The sequence below is a fragment of the Acartia tonsa genome, chromosome 15 (genome assembly GCF_053477335.1).
Source record: "Acartia tonsa isolate MP-2025a chromosome 15, ASM5347733v1, whole genome shotgun sequence".
NCBI lineage: Eukaryota > Metazoa > Arthropoda > Copepoda > Calanoida > Acartiidae > Acartia > Acartia tonsa.
In genome coordinates this window covers 5,951,414-5,970,239 of record NC_137274.1, presented here as the reverse complement: position 1 = coordinate 5,970,239, position 18,826 = coordinate 5,951,414, and the positions used below count along the sequence as shown (strand labels likewise).

At 30.8% G+C, this 18,826-nt stretch overlaps 1 protein-coding gene across 3 annotated transcripts; it reads left to right on the top strand.

Moving 5' to 3' along the window:
* The first annotated feature begins 547 nt into the window (after positions 1-547).
* On the top strand, positions 548-18,825 carry LOC145307183 (uncharacterized). 3 transcript variants are annotated; one of them, XM_080149542.1, is made up of 11 exons: positions 548-605; positions 1,262-1,303; positions 4,344-4,421; positions 14,279-14,377; positions 14,542-14,640; positions 14,838-14,939; positions 15,113-15,211; positions 15,385-15,483; positions 15,858-15,956; positions 16,311-16,353; positions 18,105-18,816. In XM_080149542.1, the coding sequence occupies exons 1-10, from the start codon at positions 554-556 to the stop codon at positions 16,334-16,336; spliced, it is 795 nt and encodes a 264-aa protein (XP_080005668.1). In that variant the 5' UTR covers positions 548-553; the 3' UTR covers positions 16,337-16,353; positions 18,105-18,816. The 3 variants fall into 3 exon arrangements, with proteins under 3 accessions (XP_080005668.1, XP_080005669.1, XP_080005670.1); XM_080149543.1 differs by lacking the exon at positions 4,344-4,421 and having other exon boundaries at positions 18,105-18,825; XM_080149544.1 differs by lacking the exon at positions 15,113-15,211 and having other exon boundaries at positions 18,105-18,813.
* Position 18,826: the final 1 nt, after the last annotated feature.

Sequence of the window (18,826 nt, the reverse complement as noted above, 5' to 3'; positions counted from 1 at the left end):
TTTTTGTTAGGTTATTTTAGGTTAGGTTAGATGTTTTCCCCCCTAGGATTAGGGTATTGGCCAGGCAGAGTTAGGGCCATCTGCAGGGGCTAGAAATAGGAGAAAATCTACTGTAAAAATACAATAAATGTCTCTTAAGAGCCATTGTTATAAATTAAACAACTATGCCTTTTTTTGAAATGATAATTATAAATTTCTCATTGTTCTAAGCATCCATTATATAATTAAATTCATCATAAAAAATAAAATAAGGTTTTGTGTTTCTCCAATAAATCTATTCTTTATTTCAACAAATTATCTTTAAATCTACTTAATTCCTATACACATTTTTTTATGCTTTGCTACTTATGGATGTTTTCATTTTGTTTGTTTAATAAATAAAAGTTGAATACTCCAATCTAATTCACATATCAACATGAAATTAAAAACTGAATTCATTTTATAAAAAAATAGAAGGTTTTGGTCAATGAGAGTTTATTGGAGCACTATATATACAATAATGATAATAATGAATAAAAATATTAAGAATATTTTTAATTTCAGAGCCTACAAAATGTTTAGAACCACTTTTTGGGTCAGCATCATTTGTGTAATTTTAAATCAAGGTAGGTTTTAATGTTTTTATGTAAGAAACAAAGATTGGAACATCTATTACAACAAGCATCAAATAATAAATATTATTAAGTTTACTAAGATATTTAACACATGTAGAGATTAATTATTTAAACAATAGGATGATTTAATCCTATCATATAAAGAAGTTTTTTAGCAGTCTGTTAGAAGCTTGTTAACCACTGAACTAATTTGGGTATAATTCATTAAGGTTTTCATGCTATATTTCTGTCCCTTCAAATACAGAGTCCCTCTATGCAAGGGGTACAGTCTCTTGTAATCTTTATATTTTAAAATCAGCTTGCTACAAGATATTTATTTTCTATAACAGCTTTAAATTGTTATTTTTAAAATGTGTACATTGATAATCAGGTTTTATAGGGAAGAAAGGGAGACTAGACTCTAAGTTATCCCGGTACACAAAGTTTTAAGAACAAGGTTTCTCATTCAGAGGATTTTAATCTTTTTCAACAGTTTCTTACATAAAACATCGGACAAACTTTTCATTTAATAGAACTAATTTGTAGAAGGGGTAATATTGTTTATAATATGAAGAATTACACAATTTATTGATCATTGTCTTAACTATTGAGATCTCATGTATTCAAATATTTAGTTTCATCTCAATTTAACTGATATTGTATTTCAGGTACCACTGTACTTGCATGTATGAAAAGTTCTGAACCTCAAGGTAATTTTTTCAAACAATTACTTTAATTTTTTCAAAATATAAATAAATATAAAAAGTGGTGGTTCATCCAGTTTATTCTTGTGTAATTATAATATCATCAAAACATTGAACAACAAATTTACTTACCACCCCTTGACACCACAGCTTGAGTCTTAGCTCTATGGCAGAATATGCTCTACCCAGCACTTTATATAGAGTTTTATAATATCTTGTAACTTCAATTTGCCCTTAACAGTCAGACTACTTGCCGCACCTTTATCGGTTTGGAGGGGGGGGAGGGGGGATTTTCAACGCCCCTCTTTTATCTTAGCTCCTGTTTGAGCTAGAGGGCTAAAAAAAATTGCACGTCCACTCAATGAGAATATTTATCTATATTAATTTTTCAGAGTTATTTTATTTGTATATTCAATTTAGAGACAGCTAATTTCTATTTAATAAACTGAGATATTTGTAAAAAAAATTTTAATTAAGCATAATAATGTATCTATAATTGATGTGATTAGGACTTGAAACAAAAAAATAAATTAATAGATTATGGTTATCTGTTAATTTAACCGTATTTAAATTGTACGAAGGTAGCTATAAAAGTTTTTCCGTAATATACAGCCTTCGTAATATAAAAGTACAGTCTAACAAGGATGATAATATCCAGTAGACACCATATTTAACAAATATATTTTGAAAATGTGTATAGTTGTGTGCAAATGTTACCGATTCTTATGATAATCTGAAATTGAAAAGAATTACTTTCATTCGGTTGCTATAAAAAAAAGGAGAAAAATAAATGTATTGAGCCACATAAGAGTCTTTACCTGTACCTTTACATTTATGTCATAGATAGATTAAAATTGAAACTAGTTATGTAAAATTATAAATTGATTAGGATAAACAATTTTTTGAAAGCAAAGCTTTTCTAGTAGGATTGGTCCATCCACACATTGTTAACCCTTACAGATCGGGGAGCCCCCCCCCCCCCTCTAGTTTTTTGAATCTCATTTTTTTTTTGTAGGCAAGATGGAGAGCTGTGACTTCATGACTTTTTAAGTTTAGTAATTATACGTCAGCAAGAGTTGATTTTATAAGGATATCTGGTCTGTGTCGGTCATGGTGTCCAGTCAAAGTCGGTTGGGTAGCACCAAAATTAGAAAAAATTCTAAAAAATCTTAATTTCTACATTATGACTTTTGTGTATAAGGTAGAAACCTAGTTTTTTTGGTGAATACTTAGATATCAATGACCATCTGAGAAAAGTGGTGTTATGACCGTTTGACCGCTCCCTGACCGACTTTTTGACCGGTTTTTTGTCCGGCTTTTACTACAGACATATATCATGAATATCGTGGCTTCTATTATAGCTAGAGACCCATAAATTTTTTTGGTAAATCCTTGAGCAACAATAAACAGATAAAAATATTAATTGGCGCCGCCATCCGCCGTTTTACCGCCGTAAACGCCGAAAATGGCGGTTTCCGTTATTTGCCGTTTTTCGGCGATGATCAGTAATTTTTTTGTTATGAAAAATAAAAGTTTGTCCTAAAATTTGGTTATCCTAGCTGCAAAATTGGCCACTCTACAGCCGTTTTAAAATTTAGCGGCTGGCCGCTAAAAAGCGGTCTGACTGCTATGACTAGAAAATGTAATTTTCTCTAAAAATACACATGAACCACCAGAAAAAAATTTTACGTCTTTATCTGTAACAGGAGCCCCCCCCCCCCCCCCCCCCCCCGATCTATTAAGGTGGGAATTGGGGCCCGATCTGTAAGGGTTAATGGTTAGCTCTTTTTGTTAATTTAGACATGTTAGAATTGTCCTATTGATAGGTACAAATTAGAAAGCGTGACAACTCTATAATAATTACCAGAAAGTTTGTATGTCCATTTAAAACATGCAAAGTTTAAATTTTTTTAACAATAACATTTGTATGATATAATTATTAAACAAGACATGTTAAAATTATCCTATTAAATTCAAAATTTTATAATGATTCCAATGAAAGTTAGGCACAATGTCCAGTATGTCAGTATGTCCATTAAAAGCATGTTTTGTGTGTTTCTTGGCTGCTATTTCTTAAAGAAAGACAACTGAAATTTTTTAGTGAACATGCCATTTAAGGGGCGTTCAATGCCATTTTCACAGTATGGTCATGGGTTGTTTGATGGGTTATTTTAGGTTAGGTTAGGTGATTGCCCCAAAGGGTTAGGCAAATGTCCACGCATTGTTAGAGCCCCCATTCAGTAGAATTAGGAGAAAATCTACTGTGAAAATACCAAGAAACGCCCCTTAAGAGGCTTATTAAGTTCTCACACTAGTTATTGTGCGTTTGTTCTACCCTCTGATTTTAGTGCTTCACTTTTTTGGATGTTGTCATCCTTGTTCTAGAAAATCCAGATTAAATACTCTATGGAAGGAAAAATACAAAAAAAGCTAAACAGATTTACAAGGAGTATAAAAATTAAAGTATTCTATACTCTTTGTAACTTTATTTCCTACTTTTTCTTTATCAATTATCAACCAGTTCTATTATCCATGTCTTTTTTCTGATTTTTTTTTTCTGGTTGTCTGCACAACCTAACAAAATTGTCAAGTGCGGCTTGATAACACAATAAGTGGTGGCTTAAAAAGAGTTTAATACAAACTGAAGTTTGGGAACTTTGATTTAAAAGACATTATTTATAATAGATATTCATACATGTAATTATAAGGTCATTGTTAGGCACAGTAAGTCAATTCTATATTATGCAAGAAGAAAAATTTTGCAAAATAGATCTTTCCATAATAACTTTATCATAAGACAATTCATATTTGTCTAAAAAAAAACAATAATAACAAAAGGAGTTGGAGTGAGTTTTATTTCCTTTTACTCCTGTGGGTCCTTTACCTGGAGTACCATGACCCTGTATATAAGGGCACACAGTACATCCTAACTTGACTTGACAAAAAAAAACAATAAAATAATTACCACTCTACTTCACTAATTTATAATTCTAAAAAAAAGTTTATGTTGGTATAAAAAAGGCATATTAATTGTTCTTATTTATAGACCAACAATTGAGAGAATTGGAGAAAATCAAGAATGATATATCTAATGGTGTAGATGTGAATTTAAAGGATTCGGAAGGTAAGTTACTTATTATATCTCTAATATCCATATTTGCATGTCCAATCATTTGTTCATTGACTGGTCATAACATCCTTCATCAATCTTTTTGTTTTATATTTAAGTAAAATGCCAAAACATATTATTCTAGAACTAGCAGATTGATATATCAAACAATTATAAAGTTGCTTAGAATTATTTCTTTGTAAATACTTTATTTTGAATTTTAAGTTAAAACTGTTCGTGCAATTATGAGCAATAAACCCTTCCGGTTTTTTCTATCTCATTTTCTGTGTGTGAAAGATAAAGAGCCCAAACTGCGTGACTTTTTAAGTATGGGTATGACACATAACAGAGAGTTGAAATTTTTTGATTATCTCCATCCTGGCGGGCACAGGATGCCAGCAAACCTGGCAGGGTCATCCAGGTAAAGAGCAAAGATATTTTTTTTACTAAAACAAAGCATTTTATCATACCAAAATAATAAAATATCCTCTAGTAGTATATCCTTATAGGAAATACAGGTGTTCAAGTCACTTTCAGGTTCCAGGTATGATCCTGCAGGTCCGGATCCTCCAAGTCTCCAGAAATTTTTAAAAGGCTCCTGTGGCCGCAATTTTTGACTTAGAGACTTCAAATTTTAAACTTAACGTATTAATATTTCATAAAGATCCACCGCTGTTTTCCAGCCAACCGCCGACTGCAGTGGCTGGCAGCTGCCAAAGACAGCTGCGGCCGCTGAAATTTATATTTTGATATTTCATATGTAAAATTTACATTAAAAAAAAATTTCTGGAAAGAAATTGTTCTTTTAGCTTCAGAAATAAGAAAATTACAGCCGTTTGAAATTTTTAAGTAGAAAATTACCTAAAAACCAGAGATATCGCTAGTTCAAAACTAATATAATATTTGAAGACGTTGGACTCAAATTTCACACATGGTCAATTATTTCTAGATTTCCGTATATTTTGAGACGGGGGGAATTGTTCTATAGAAAGGGGTTAAAGATAATAAACTTTAACTGTATTATTACTAGACAGTAACCTATCGTTCTGATATATTAAATCCCTACATTATATTCCAAGCCTAGCGTTCCATTTTATTGTGACCCAAAAAAAAAAGGAATAAATAATAATTTGATGGAATACCTTTACTTCTTGATAAATCACGAAACCTTATACAATCTTTTTTATTTTCATAATTTTTTTTAGTTACTAGCGGCTGTGTGCACCCCAAGCATCTAGGGGCTATATATATTCAAAGGCATATGGAAGGGCAAAAATAGCCTAAAACCACCTCAGGACCTTTAAGAAGCGTCACTGTAAAGGAGAACCATATCAGTTCAGTAGTTAGCGAGATCCTTCGCTACAGATAGAAAAAAGCTTACTACTTTATATAAAACTAGTGGCTACGCCCCCTAGAAGCCTCTAGGGGCACTGGCACTGGTAGGAGGAGGAAAAGTCGACCTCATCCCATTTTAGATTTGAGTTTCAAAAGAGTTAAACAAATACTTTTTTGGGGTTCAAAAATAGTTTAAAACCTTCCCAGGACCTTTAAGAAGCTTCACTGTAAAGGAGAACATTATCAGTTCAGCGGTTAGCGAGATCCACACACCCCACCCACCCCACAACCCTCACTTTCCAAAAGAGAGCAATAGAGATTTGTTGTTTCAGCATATCTTCTCTATAATTCATATGTCTGCCTCAGATCTGGTCTGCCTTAATAATTCAAAATAATTTAAAGAAGTGGACCTTTGTCTGTAGGCCTTAGTACTTTAATAAAAAATTTTCTTGTCTAGCATCGTATTATATTTAGTTTTCTACGAAAATATCCGCATAGCCATAAAGCCGTTAATAATACGATGAAAGAAAAAACTATTATAAGAATTTATCTTAGGAGTGGACATGTTTGTCCTTTTTCTGTAAGATCTCATGTTGCATGTATGATAAGTTGACCCTTCCCCTACCCATGAGTACAAACAACAAATGGAACAAGGTTGACTAGATCCAAAATCGTTGATATAGAAATACATTCAACAAAAATATTTGTATATAGTTATACTGTATTGTAGTTTGAGTTATTTAATCTAGAAGGTAATTTTGTGTATCATACAACATCCATAAAAGTGAGCACTAGAAACGGTAGGACAAACGGATATTAATTAACACTTAAATAGTGTCAGAAGAGTCGAATTAAAATTGTAAGTAAATTTGTTGAAAAACATGCCTAAATAACCAAAAAAAACTATCCATTTTTGTCGGACGGACGGACTGACCCTAATGTATTTAAAATGTATTATCAATTATGGCCCAGGATATAATCCCCCTCCCCCCCCCCCAAAAAAAAACCCCAATGGAAGGGCATCGTGTTATATTACATGTAAAACTTGAAAGAGATTTAACTAGATTTCTTAAACACAGAAAAAAACAAACTCACTATATATTTTTCCACGGATATTAAAATAAAAATCCAATGACTGTTTTCTACAAATATAGAAATGTACATACAATCATAAGATTTAAAAATAATAAAAATAACTTTACGATGCTATATATAATGTTACATGCGATTTTTGGACAGCTTTCCACAGATTTACCCTCCCCCCCCCAAAAAAAAAATAAGCTTGGATGCCCCTGGTACATCCCCAGTAATGATAAACAAAATTACCCCATATGTAGATTAAGATTATTGGTTGAAAAGTGTGGACACTGATAGTCTTAAACCAACCAATGAAAATACAATAAAAGTACCCAAAGTTTTGCGCCAACCAATAAAATAAAGTAATTCTAAAACTTCTAATCATCTGATTGATCTGATTTTTGGTATTTTGATTCCTGATTTTGATTAATGAAAAAAGCTATCCATCTCAGACGTACGGACGGTCGGACGTACAGTCCAACCCTAATTATAGAAAAGCTTCGCTTTTAAAAATTTAAACTTATAAAATCATTAGATTAATTTAATATCCCTCCCATATTTCTTTACTAATACAACAACAGGAAGTTGAGGTTTTGATATGAGCAAGGGGTCCAACCTTACTTTTTATAAAGCAGGGCTTTTCTATAATTAGGGTCGGTAGGTCTGTCCTTTTAACATTATTCTGTATTTAACAGTTTTACAAAAAAATAACGTATAATTTTGTCAAAAATAATCCAAAAATATTATGCTTAATTTGTTCTGACACTCTACAAAAGTTAATATCAGTCATTCCATTTTAGAGCTTCGCTTTTATGGATGTTGTTATCCTTGTAATTTTCTCAAAGTAGATAGTGTAAAAAGTAATGATAAATTGTAGGGGGGGGGGGAGCAGTATTTTTAATTATCCTATTATATAAAGTAGTAAGCGTTTTTGTCTGTCCCGAAGGATCTCGCTAACCGCTGAACTGGTATTGTTCTCTTTTACAGTAAAGCTTCTTACAGGTCCTGGGAAGGTTTTAAACTTCCCCCCCAAAATATTCTTTTTTTACTCTTTCAAAACTTAATATTAAAATGGGATGAGGTCGACTTTTCCCCCTCCTACCTTAAGTACCCCTAGAGGCTTCTAGGGGCGTAACCGCTAGTATATGTATATTGTAAAACTACAAAAACATGTGTTAGGTGTGATTGGGAGAAGGTTGGAACTTGCCCTGATTAGTTCTGCTAACAAAATATCACGTAGGTTTTTGGGGTTGTTGATGGTGTCCCCCCCCCCCACACAAGAAAATAGCCTATAACCACCACAGGACCAGTAGGTATATTCCCTGAAGAGTAGAATCCAGCAGTTACAAAGATCTTAAGGGACAGACAGACAGACATCATTCTACTTTGTATTGTAGATTGTGGGGGAGGAAAACTTTTACTTTTATTTATTATCCCTTCATTCTTCTGGGTTAGACTTAGGAGTTGACTTTCCAAACTTTCGAAGCTACTCTATATTTTGAAATGTCCTTCTGTCTTTCTATTTTTGGTGTTTATGGTCGGAATATCAAAATAAGCATAATTTAAATGTACAAGTGTACATCTAAATCACATTAAATGACCCGTGTATGCATGTCATTCCCCCCCCCCCCCCCAAATAGACGTCATATTGTAATTTGATAAATATAACATGACCTCCCCTCCCCTCCCCCATCCTTTCATGCAACAATGGAACAAGGTTGACTAGATCCAAAATCATTGATATAAATACATACAACAAGAATATTTGTGTATTGTAGTTTAAGTTATTTAATCTAGAGAGTGACATATTCATAGAAGGTAATTTTGTGTATCATTGTTGAGGATGTACATCAATTTATTGGCCATTGTCTTATCTCTTAAGAACCCTGATTTTTCTTAATGTTGATTGCAAGATATTTTGACTTTTAGACTGACCTAACCTAGTTATAGAGTAGCTGTGCCACTAAAAAAGGGGAAAACAATTAGTGAGCAAAACTTAAAAGGATTTTGTTTTTTGTAACTAAAATTTGTTTGGGGAAGGAGGGGAAACTTACTAACTTACTAGTAGCTTCGTCCCATGTTCCTAGGGATACCTTACATTTTATAGAGAAACTAGCTTAAAACCTGACCATTGATATTATTTATCTTCTCAATATTTTAACTACATATTACTTAACTTTTTAATAGCAAAGCTATTCCACAATTCTATAATGCAAACTCCTAACATTCGTCTATAAAAAGGTTACTATTAAAGATTTATGTTGGATTTTTTTACGAAGATTTTCATCAAATATACTTTTCAAAGTTCAAAGAGATAGGGGACAATGGGATGTTTATTACACTAATCCCAAAAGTTTTATAATATTTTCTTATTTGATGGCTTAACAACTTTGGGGACTTGAGTGGTTAAACGTTTCAACTACTAACTTTACGTTAAAAAATGCATTAAAAAGTAAAACATTTTAAATGTACATAATTTAATTCACTACATCCTATATCCGCGGAAAGCAGTTTATAATACGATGCAAGAAATAACTATTAGCGCATCTTATTGTAGAAATTTTTTAAAAATCTTTTTAACATGTTACTTGTAGGTTTAGCAAAGTTAAACATGTTACTTGTAAGTGCAGCGCTGCATCTACAAGTAACATGATCCGAAGTTTTCAATAGGAAGACAATATCATTAATGATCAGTCTACAATTTTCTGGTCTGAATTATTGCTCTATCCCTGTATCTTAGGAATGCAATCTTAGCATTTCTGGGGGGGGGGGGGAGGAGTTAAATAAACACTCATTTTCTCTCACTTCATACACCCCCCCCCTAATAATTCTTCCTATAGGACAATTTTGTCAATTCAAAGTTTTATGATAACGTTTACTTATTCATTGGCTTAACAACTTTGGGGACTTTAATGGTTTGTTCATTAAGTTGAGCATCAAAATATTTCAACCACTATCAATCTTTGGGGATGTAAATAAATTTATCGCTCATTGTCTTATCCCTTATGGTTTGCCTTAAACTATACGGGGACCTATATGAAGCTTACTTCCAGCTTTTGCAACGGCCAACCCAGGTTATGAAAGTACCAAACTATGCATAAAATTTTGTAAATATGTGTAAGAAATATTATTATCATTTTGTATGCTTATGTTAAAATACATCTATCTACAAGATGGATAACTTAATTTTAAGGAAGCTGTTTAATAATTAACTGGCTAAACCTAATTATAGAGGAGCTTCGCTTCTATGAACTATATAAATGTATCATTTTAGATTTTATTGGCCTTGTTTTACCTTTTTTATTATTTTTTCAGAGAATGGTAGTAAACTGTAAAGTAAATCATATTCAATCGAATATGGGGGGGGGGTAAAATCCCTGTGAACACCGCACCCCCTATAATCCTTTACAATAGGAAGTTTAAATATGAGCATTTAATAAAATAGGTTCTTTCATTATTTTAACTTTTTAAGTGTTAAAACCTAAAAGTCTAATTAGATATATTTTGCAAATTGTATACCTAAATGGTTTTATTTATTTAATATCCTATTATTATTTTTTACCCTTCCATTTCCCTTTGAATGAAATGCCCCTAGATGCTAGGGGCGCAGCCGCTAGTTTACTAAAAAGCTCAACGGTTAGCAAGATCCCGAACAGACAAAAAACTCTTACTACTTTATATAAATAAACGGCAATTATTATTTGCTAAATCAAATTCCGGAAAACTAAAACAGAAAAATAGGTTGCATGAATATTTTAAACAATATTTATGATAACGTTTCCAATTAAATTTTCAAAATTTTATTATTTTTCTACGGCCAGCGAACGTTGAGTTATATTCCCTTTTTCAATTATATTAAACGTCTGAATTTAACTGAACGGCTAGATATCGGTCAGAAATAACATATTAGGCTTAAATTTCAACTTCCTGTGCGAAGGGTTATATTAACCCTTTCATTTTTGAATTTTACGGATTTTCTCAAGACGATTCTGGGGTGCGTAGGGGAATATTAATCTTGAATATATATTTATTCAACTAGCGATGTCTCTGCTAAAAACAAAGGTTGTTAAATAAAAGGGTGAAGGAAGCAAAAATTGACTTAGACTTATAAAAGGTCGGAAATTTATTATCAATCAGGGGATTTGCACAAAAAAAATTAGTCCTCTAGCTCTAATAGGAACTGAGATATTAGGGGGGGGGGGCATTGAACGCCCTCCCCCCGACCGATTAAGGTGCGGCAAGGGGCCCGACTGTTAAGGGTTAATCTAATTGTCCTAAGTTCCAGATGTTTTCCTAAATTGCCTCTTGAGCACTTAATGTCCCCTGTTTTGACAGGCGGTCAAAATAGAGATCTTGTCATACCAATATTGTACTGGCTACAGATAAGCACCTTTTCTACTGTCCGAGGGAGTTAATGACTTGGGGTTTACAAATTATATTTTTATTCATAGAATGAAAACTTATCTCCTAAAACAGAAAAAATAACATTAAATCATTGAATAAGTGTAATTGCAATGGGTTAGATTCTTTAGGATTTATTGCTTTCATATTAAACTGTTTTTAAAGTATTTTTGAATGGGGGGTCAAAAATATACTTTGCCACATTTAGAATAAGACTGCAGGGCCTAAATTTAAGTTAGGCCCCCAAGTTAGTTTTTTTGGGGATTTTAAAAATCATTTTTTTATAGTGGATTGGGTAATTTTTACCCCAGCCGATCCATTATTTATTTTGTGGTAAAATTGTCGCTTATTGAAGAATTTTAATAATTCACTTTATATGCATAGCATACAAAAACAATGTACTCTGTTAAATGCAAATAATATTTTTTCTGAAAAAATGAATTCAATAGAGAAAATTAACATAATAAAAAAAAAGTTTAATGGCCAATTATAGTTATAATAATATGACTAATCATTAGACCATATGAATTAATTGTTTCCGTTTGTTCTCTACCAATTTTTTCTCTATATTTTTACATTAAGGAAAATAGAATATGTTGGGGGAAAAAATGTACAAAGTTATTTATCCAGAAACCATATAAAATGTCGCGGATTCGCGTAACAAAAATTCTCGTATTTTTTAAACCCCCAAAATTTTTTACAGGGAAAAGACGATAGAATTATTCAATGTAGAAATTGTCCAAAATTCCTTTTATTCACCCGTCCGGTTGTTTCGTTAACAAAAATGCAGATTTTATAGCTGAACGATATTCTTAAACCAATGTATTTTACTTTCATAAATATTTTTTATTTGTTATACCCAATCAAGGGCATAGTAGAGTTTACAAATGAAAAGAAAGGAAGAAAAAAGCAATTGAATTTAAAAATGCTTCCGCTGTTGTAAAAATTACCCAATCTACTATAAAAAATAATTTTTTAAATCCCCAAAAAAACTAACTTGGGGGCCTAATTAAAATTTGGGCCCTGCAGTCTTGTTCTAAATGTGGCAAACTATATTTTTGACCCCTCATTCAAAAATACTTTAAAAACAGTTTAAAGGGTTTTTAAAGGGACTGTAAACATAAATTTTTCTTATCTTAATATCAAATCTCAACATTATCTCATTCATAATATCTCACAGATAGAGCAAAACGCGCTTTTGTTTGCTTAAAAAACGGCTTTTTCCTACAATTTTTATAAGGTACAGGGAAAGGAAGGAATTTTCCGTATTATATAAAATGTGCATTAAATTGCTTTTTTTCTCCCATTATAGCTAAAATTAAACTTTTTCACATAGTTCTTGATTTTTCCTAATGGTTAAGCTGACTTTTAACATAATCCTTCCTTTAAACCAATGTATAGTTACTTGGAAATTAATAAAATAAGCAATATTTTTTATTGAAAACCAAACACAATAACAAAGCCAGAAACAGGTTTTTTATTAGTATCCAATTAACTTTAGATGGCCAATCTCTCGCCCACCTTTAATTACAAATTTGTAAATAATAAAGACGCAATATTTCTTTATAAACAGTCTGATAAAAGTGTAAACTAATTCTCCAAAGTGGGTTATTTATTGTCCAACACAATAAAAAAGGATATTATTATTTTAAATAACCTATGAGATTCAACCCTTTGTAGACAGTGAGGTATTTTTTTTGTCAATAATACAAATTTAAAATAGGTCTTATTACCTAATTACTACGTTATAAAAAAACTAATTGGCAATTTTATATCATAAAATAAATCCTTAACAGTAAGTAAATTGTTTCAACTATATATGACAAGTTAAATATCCCTACAAACATTATAAGAAACAAAAACGTTCAGATTTTCCTTGTTTTTTCCTTTTTCCCTCCCAAAATACCATAAAATCAAGGCATTATTCCTGGATATTTTTGTTAATAAGACGTTTTTGGTTGATCAGTGTAGTGAAATGTGCTTAGAAAATGTTAAGATTTGATAATCAGATGAGAAATTTTTTGTTTACACTCCCTTTAAGGTAATTACATTCTTTGGCTTTGATATAAAGGACATTTTTAGGTGTAATTGATGAAAACATTAATAGAATTAAATAAAAATATAGAGAAAGTATATAGGAAACATGATACTATTGTTACTATAATACACAAGCAGGTATTACAAATAAATTTCAACATATAAGCACGATTCTTTTTCAATGAAAATACACACATTCTCTGACAACAATGCAAAATGGCTGCCAGAGCTAAGTGTGCCTTGCTATGAATGCTGCACTAGAGATTTACTCATCTCATCAACACCTCCATACAAGGAAATAATGGATATAGGATTTTTCACAAGAGTGCACAATTAGCAGGTTCCCTGGCGATACAGCCCCCATTTTTATGTAATTGAATATAAGAGAAGGAATTAGTTTTTTTTTAATTTTTGGTCTGCTGTTTGGTTAGTTTGTATTTATTAGCCCTGCATGGTTAGGGTACCACAGTTGCATTGTATGCTCTGCAGTTTTAGGACTCCTCTGCAGGAGATAGACATATAACACAAGAGTTAGGTCTAACCCTATTTTTTTCAATTGAATTTTATAATTTAAGTAAGTAGGGGGGAGGGCGATAAGTAAATGTTTTAAGTATGTTGAGTACAACAAAATTAACTGAAAACTTTGAGATAAAAGCTACAAATAATCATGGTTAGGTAATTTACCCAACTTACCCACCAATAGAAGTTGAATATTAATATCTTATTTTCTTTTTTGACGTGGCTAGTTTTATATCAGAAAAAAATATTTAATGTTTAATGCTTACAATTTGAAATATTATAGCTTGTTTTTTATGTAAGGGGTCTGGCCACCTTTAGCTGTAAAATTATTCATCAATCAATGAAATCTTATGTTATATATCTTACTATATACACATAACAATTTTATACTTTTATGTTATATTTTTAAAATTTTACTTTTCTATACATATATATTTCCCTATGTATCTATATTTCTACTCTAAACTACACAACATATAATAAATCTAATATATTATATCTAGGAGAGACAAGTCTTATGAAAGCAGCAAAGTTTGGATATACTGATGTTGTGGTGGTCTTACTACAACATGGAGCTGATATCAAAGCCAAGGATAATGATGGTTAGTTTCATAATAATATTATTATAATAATATATTTCCATCATAAATATCTATCTTACTAAACATATATTACATAAAACTACTTTCTACATAACTCCCAGTGTATCTATAACTCTACTCTAAACTTCACAATATATTAATAAATCTAATATATTTATATCTAGGATATACCAGTCTTATGGGGGCAGCAAGGAGTGGGCGTACTGATGTTGTGCAGGTCTTATTAGAACATGGAGCTGACATCAACATTAAGAATAATGATGGTTAGTTACATAATATTATTATTATACTGTATTCACATAATATTATCATAACACTATATTTCCATCATATATATCTATCTACCTATCTTTCTATACATATATTACAAAATTATACTATTCCATATATATTTCCCTGTGTATCTATATTCTACTCTAAACTACACAATATATGATAAATCTAAAATATTTATATCTAGGTGAGACCAGTCTTATGAAGGCAGCATGGAGCGGACACCATGATGTTGTGCAGCTCTTACTACAACATGGAGCTTCTGTCAATGCCAAGGATAATATGTGGGGTTAGTTACATAATATTATTATAATACTATATTTTTATCACATAAATATCTATCTATCTATCTTACTATACATATATTACAAAATTATACTATTCTATATATAACTCCCTATGTATCTATAAATCTATTCTAAACTACTCTATATATTAAAAATCTAATATATTTATATCTAGGAGAGACCAGTCTTATATTGGCAGCATATTTTGGACATACTGAAGTTGTGCAGCTCCTATTAGAACATGGAGCTGATATCAACGCCAAGGCTAATAGTGGTTAGTTACATAATATTATTATAATACTATATTTTTATCACATAAATATCTATCTATCTATCTTACTATACATATATTACAAAATTATACTATTCTATATATAACTCCCTATGTATCTATAAATCTATTCTAAACTACTCTATATATTAAAAATCTAATATATTTATATCTAGGAGATACCAGTCTTATCTGGGCAGCAAGGAATGGACATACTGATGTTGTGCAGCTCCTATTAGAACATGGAGCTGATATCAACGCCAAGGATGATGATGGTTAGTTACATAATATTATTATAATACTATATTTCCATCCCATATATCTATCTATCTATCTATCTATCTATCTATCTATCTATCTATCTATCTATCTATCTATCTATCTATCTATCTATCTATCTATCTATCTATCTATCTATCTATCTATCTATCTATCTATCTATCTATCTATCACCTATCTATCTATCTATCAATAAAGCTAAATATCTAACATTCTATATAAATTTACTAGCAACTACATCCCCCTAGAAGCCTCTAAGGGCATTTGAGGTGGGCGGGTTGAGGTACCTTCCCATAAAATAGTTAAAAACCTTCCCTAATCATATATTTTTTTTTATATATACATATCTAATAATTTATCAAATTTCAAGGAAGAACAGCTCTAGATGAGGCTCTAAAGCAATCTCAATTTGCCAGTGATGAAAGGAAAAGAGGAAAAGCTAAAGTAGCAGAAATACTTAGGGAACATGGTAAGCTTGATTAATCTATAAATATATTTTGATTATTCTTATATAGTATTATGTGTCTGTCTATCTAAATCTTAAAATTTCAGATAATAGAAAATAACATTTTAATCTGCTTTACAAATCTTTTTATATGCCCCTATAATCTGATAAAGTATTTATAGTAAGTAAATGGTCATAACACATAAATATGCTATGAAAAGAAATAGAATACAAATATAAATAAGATTTTATAATGTAGCAGTATACAAAGTGAAAATATGTATACAAATTATTTTAGAATGAAGCTCTTACTTTTAAACTCTAGTATCATATATACAATATATGTTCAAATAAATTAAAAAGATATAATAATTTTAGGTGCCAAGAGAGGAAGTGAGATATAATTATCTACAACATAAAGGTTGGTAGGATATTTATCTAAGCTTATATCAAAAAGTTTATATCTATCTATCGGATATATCTATTTTAACTTATATATAATATAACTAGCAGCTTTGCCCCTAGTCTCTAGGAGCTTTGCCCCAAGAGATAATTTAAAAAAAAAATAAATAAGTACTACTGGTGCGGCTCATAGTCTATTGTGTTCCCAAGAAATTTTATTTTATTTTTTTTGGGGGGGTTGGGGTGTCCCACCCCCAAGAAAAACCAACACAGGAGCAATAGGTATATACCCTAAAGAGTAGAATCCGATTGGTTCAGTGGTTATCGAGATCTTAAGGGACAGACGGACAGACGGACAGACAGACAGACGGACGGACAGACAGACAGACGGACAGACAGACATCATTTTACTTTCTATTATAGATAGTATAAGGTCAATAGTGAAAAATACTTTTTTTATTCATCAATCAAATATTTCTCTCTTAGCTTTCTAATTATTCACATCCTAATCTTTCTACTTATCTATTTGTTATTAGTTCATAATTTTTAGTAGCGAAGCTACTCTATAACTTGCAATGTCCGTCTGTCTGTATGTCCGTATGTCTGTCTTAGTTTGGGGGAAACGTGATTTTCTCGGCTCCTATAAAAGATAAAAGGCTGAAATTTTTTGACAATATTCCCATTATTAAGGAGCACAATTAACTATAAAACATCAATCGCGGTTGGACCGCTTTTTAGCAGGTTTTAGGCTATTTTTGTATTTTTCACATTTTTGTCCATATCTTTGGTGTTTATTATGGTCCGATTTCCAAAATTTTTTTCAGTTATAGTATTAAAATTAAGTTTCCCGTCTTTTCAATAAAACAATTATGACGGTCAGACTGTCTTTAAGCAGGTTTTAGGCTATTTTTGTATTTTTCACAATTTTCTCCATACCTTTGGTGTTTATGGTCCGATTTCCAAAGTTTTTCAGTTATAGATATCAAAATTTAATTTCCTGTTGTTTTAAGAAAACATCAATGGCGGTCAGACTGCCTTTTTGCAGGTTTTTGGCTATTTTCATATTTTTCACATTTTTCCTCACATCTTTGGTGTTTATGGTCCGATTTTTAAAATTTTTATAGTTAAAAATATCAAAATTAAATTTCCCGTTGTTTTGAGCATCCATTTACTTTGACTGACAGTCTGTTAGTCATAGTACTGAAATATAAATATCAAGAAATTAAAAAAAAATGTTAAAAAGGTTTCATGATTTTTTCCTAATATACATGCTTTTGACAACTAATCTTTAAATTCTTATACATATTTTTTCTGCTTCGCTACTTGTGGATGTTGTCATCCTTGTTTTAAACATATCTTTTTTATTTGATTACTATTAAATTACTGTTTAACTTTATAGCAGTTTTTTTTAACTTAGTTTTAGTAATATTTAGTTTGTATCTGTATCTTTCTAAATATCCTGTTTGTCTCTATTTGCTACTATCATTTTTCCTTATCTGTAACTAGCAGTGTGCCTCTAGCACCTAGTGGCTATATATTCAAAGGAAAGTTCTGAAATATAGCCTAAAACCATACCCAGAGTTTATAAATAAAAATAGAATATCCTAAAACCAATTCAGTAACTATAAGAAGCTTTACTGCAAAGGAAAACCAAATCGGTTCAATGATTACCGAGATACTTTGCTACAGACAAAAAAAGCTTACCACTTTATATAATAGGTTTAAACATGTATATGTATAGTTTAAACTAGTAAATAAATAATATTTCAGGACTGATCACAATCTTCCAAAGTCCTTTGCTCTGTGTCTGCAAATGTTTCCAGGATCACAATACAAAAATTGTAAACAACTTATCATGAATATTCACCACTCTCTCCCTTAATCTAATTAAGACAATGAGAGTAATTAAAAGATATTAAACATTGAATATTTCTAATTCACTAAGTACAAGAAACTTTTTTATTGATTCCACAATGAAAATTTCTCATCCAATGAGATTTGACAAACCCCTGTATCCAAAATTTTTAAAAATCTTTCTATTTAGATTATAAAATAGCTAACAAGTAGCCTTTTAAATATTTAATTTACTTACTTTAGAGGGAGAAATAGTTTACTAACTAATTAGATTTTTTTCTTGTTTAAATTTCTTGATTGGATTTTGGTAAGGTGTGGATATTCATGATATTTAATTACTTTTTATTATCTAATTGCTTTGTTCTATATTGTCCTATATGTATATTTGTAAACTTTTACCATCATGGCTTAGAATCTAATTTATCTGAGCTGTATTCAAACAAGTTCTAAACCATGACGGAAATACATATCTAGTATTGTTTTGTAGAAATTGTCCAAATTCATATTCAAAGGATTAATTACTTTTTTTGGCTAAAGTAATTCAACTTTAATTTCAACTATCTAATCTATAAAACCATACTATAGATATTGAATATGATATGAAGTGCAGCAACTCTATAGCTAGTGTGTCAATAATG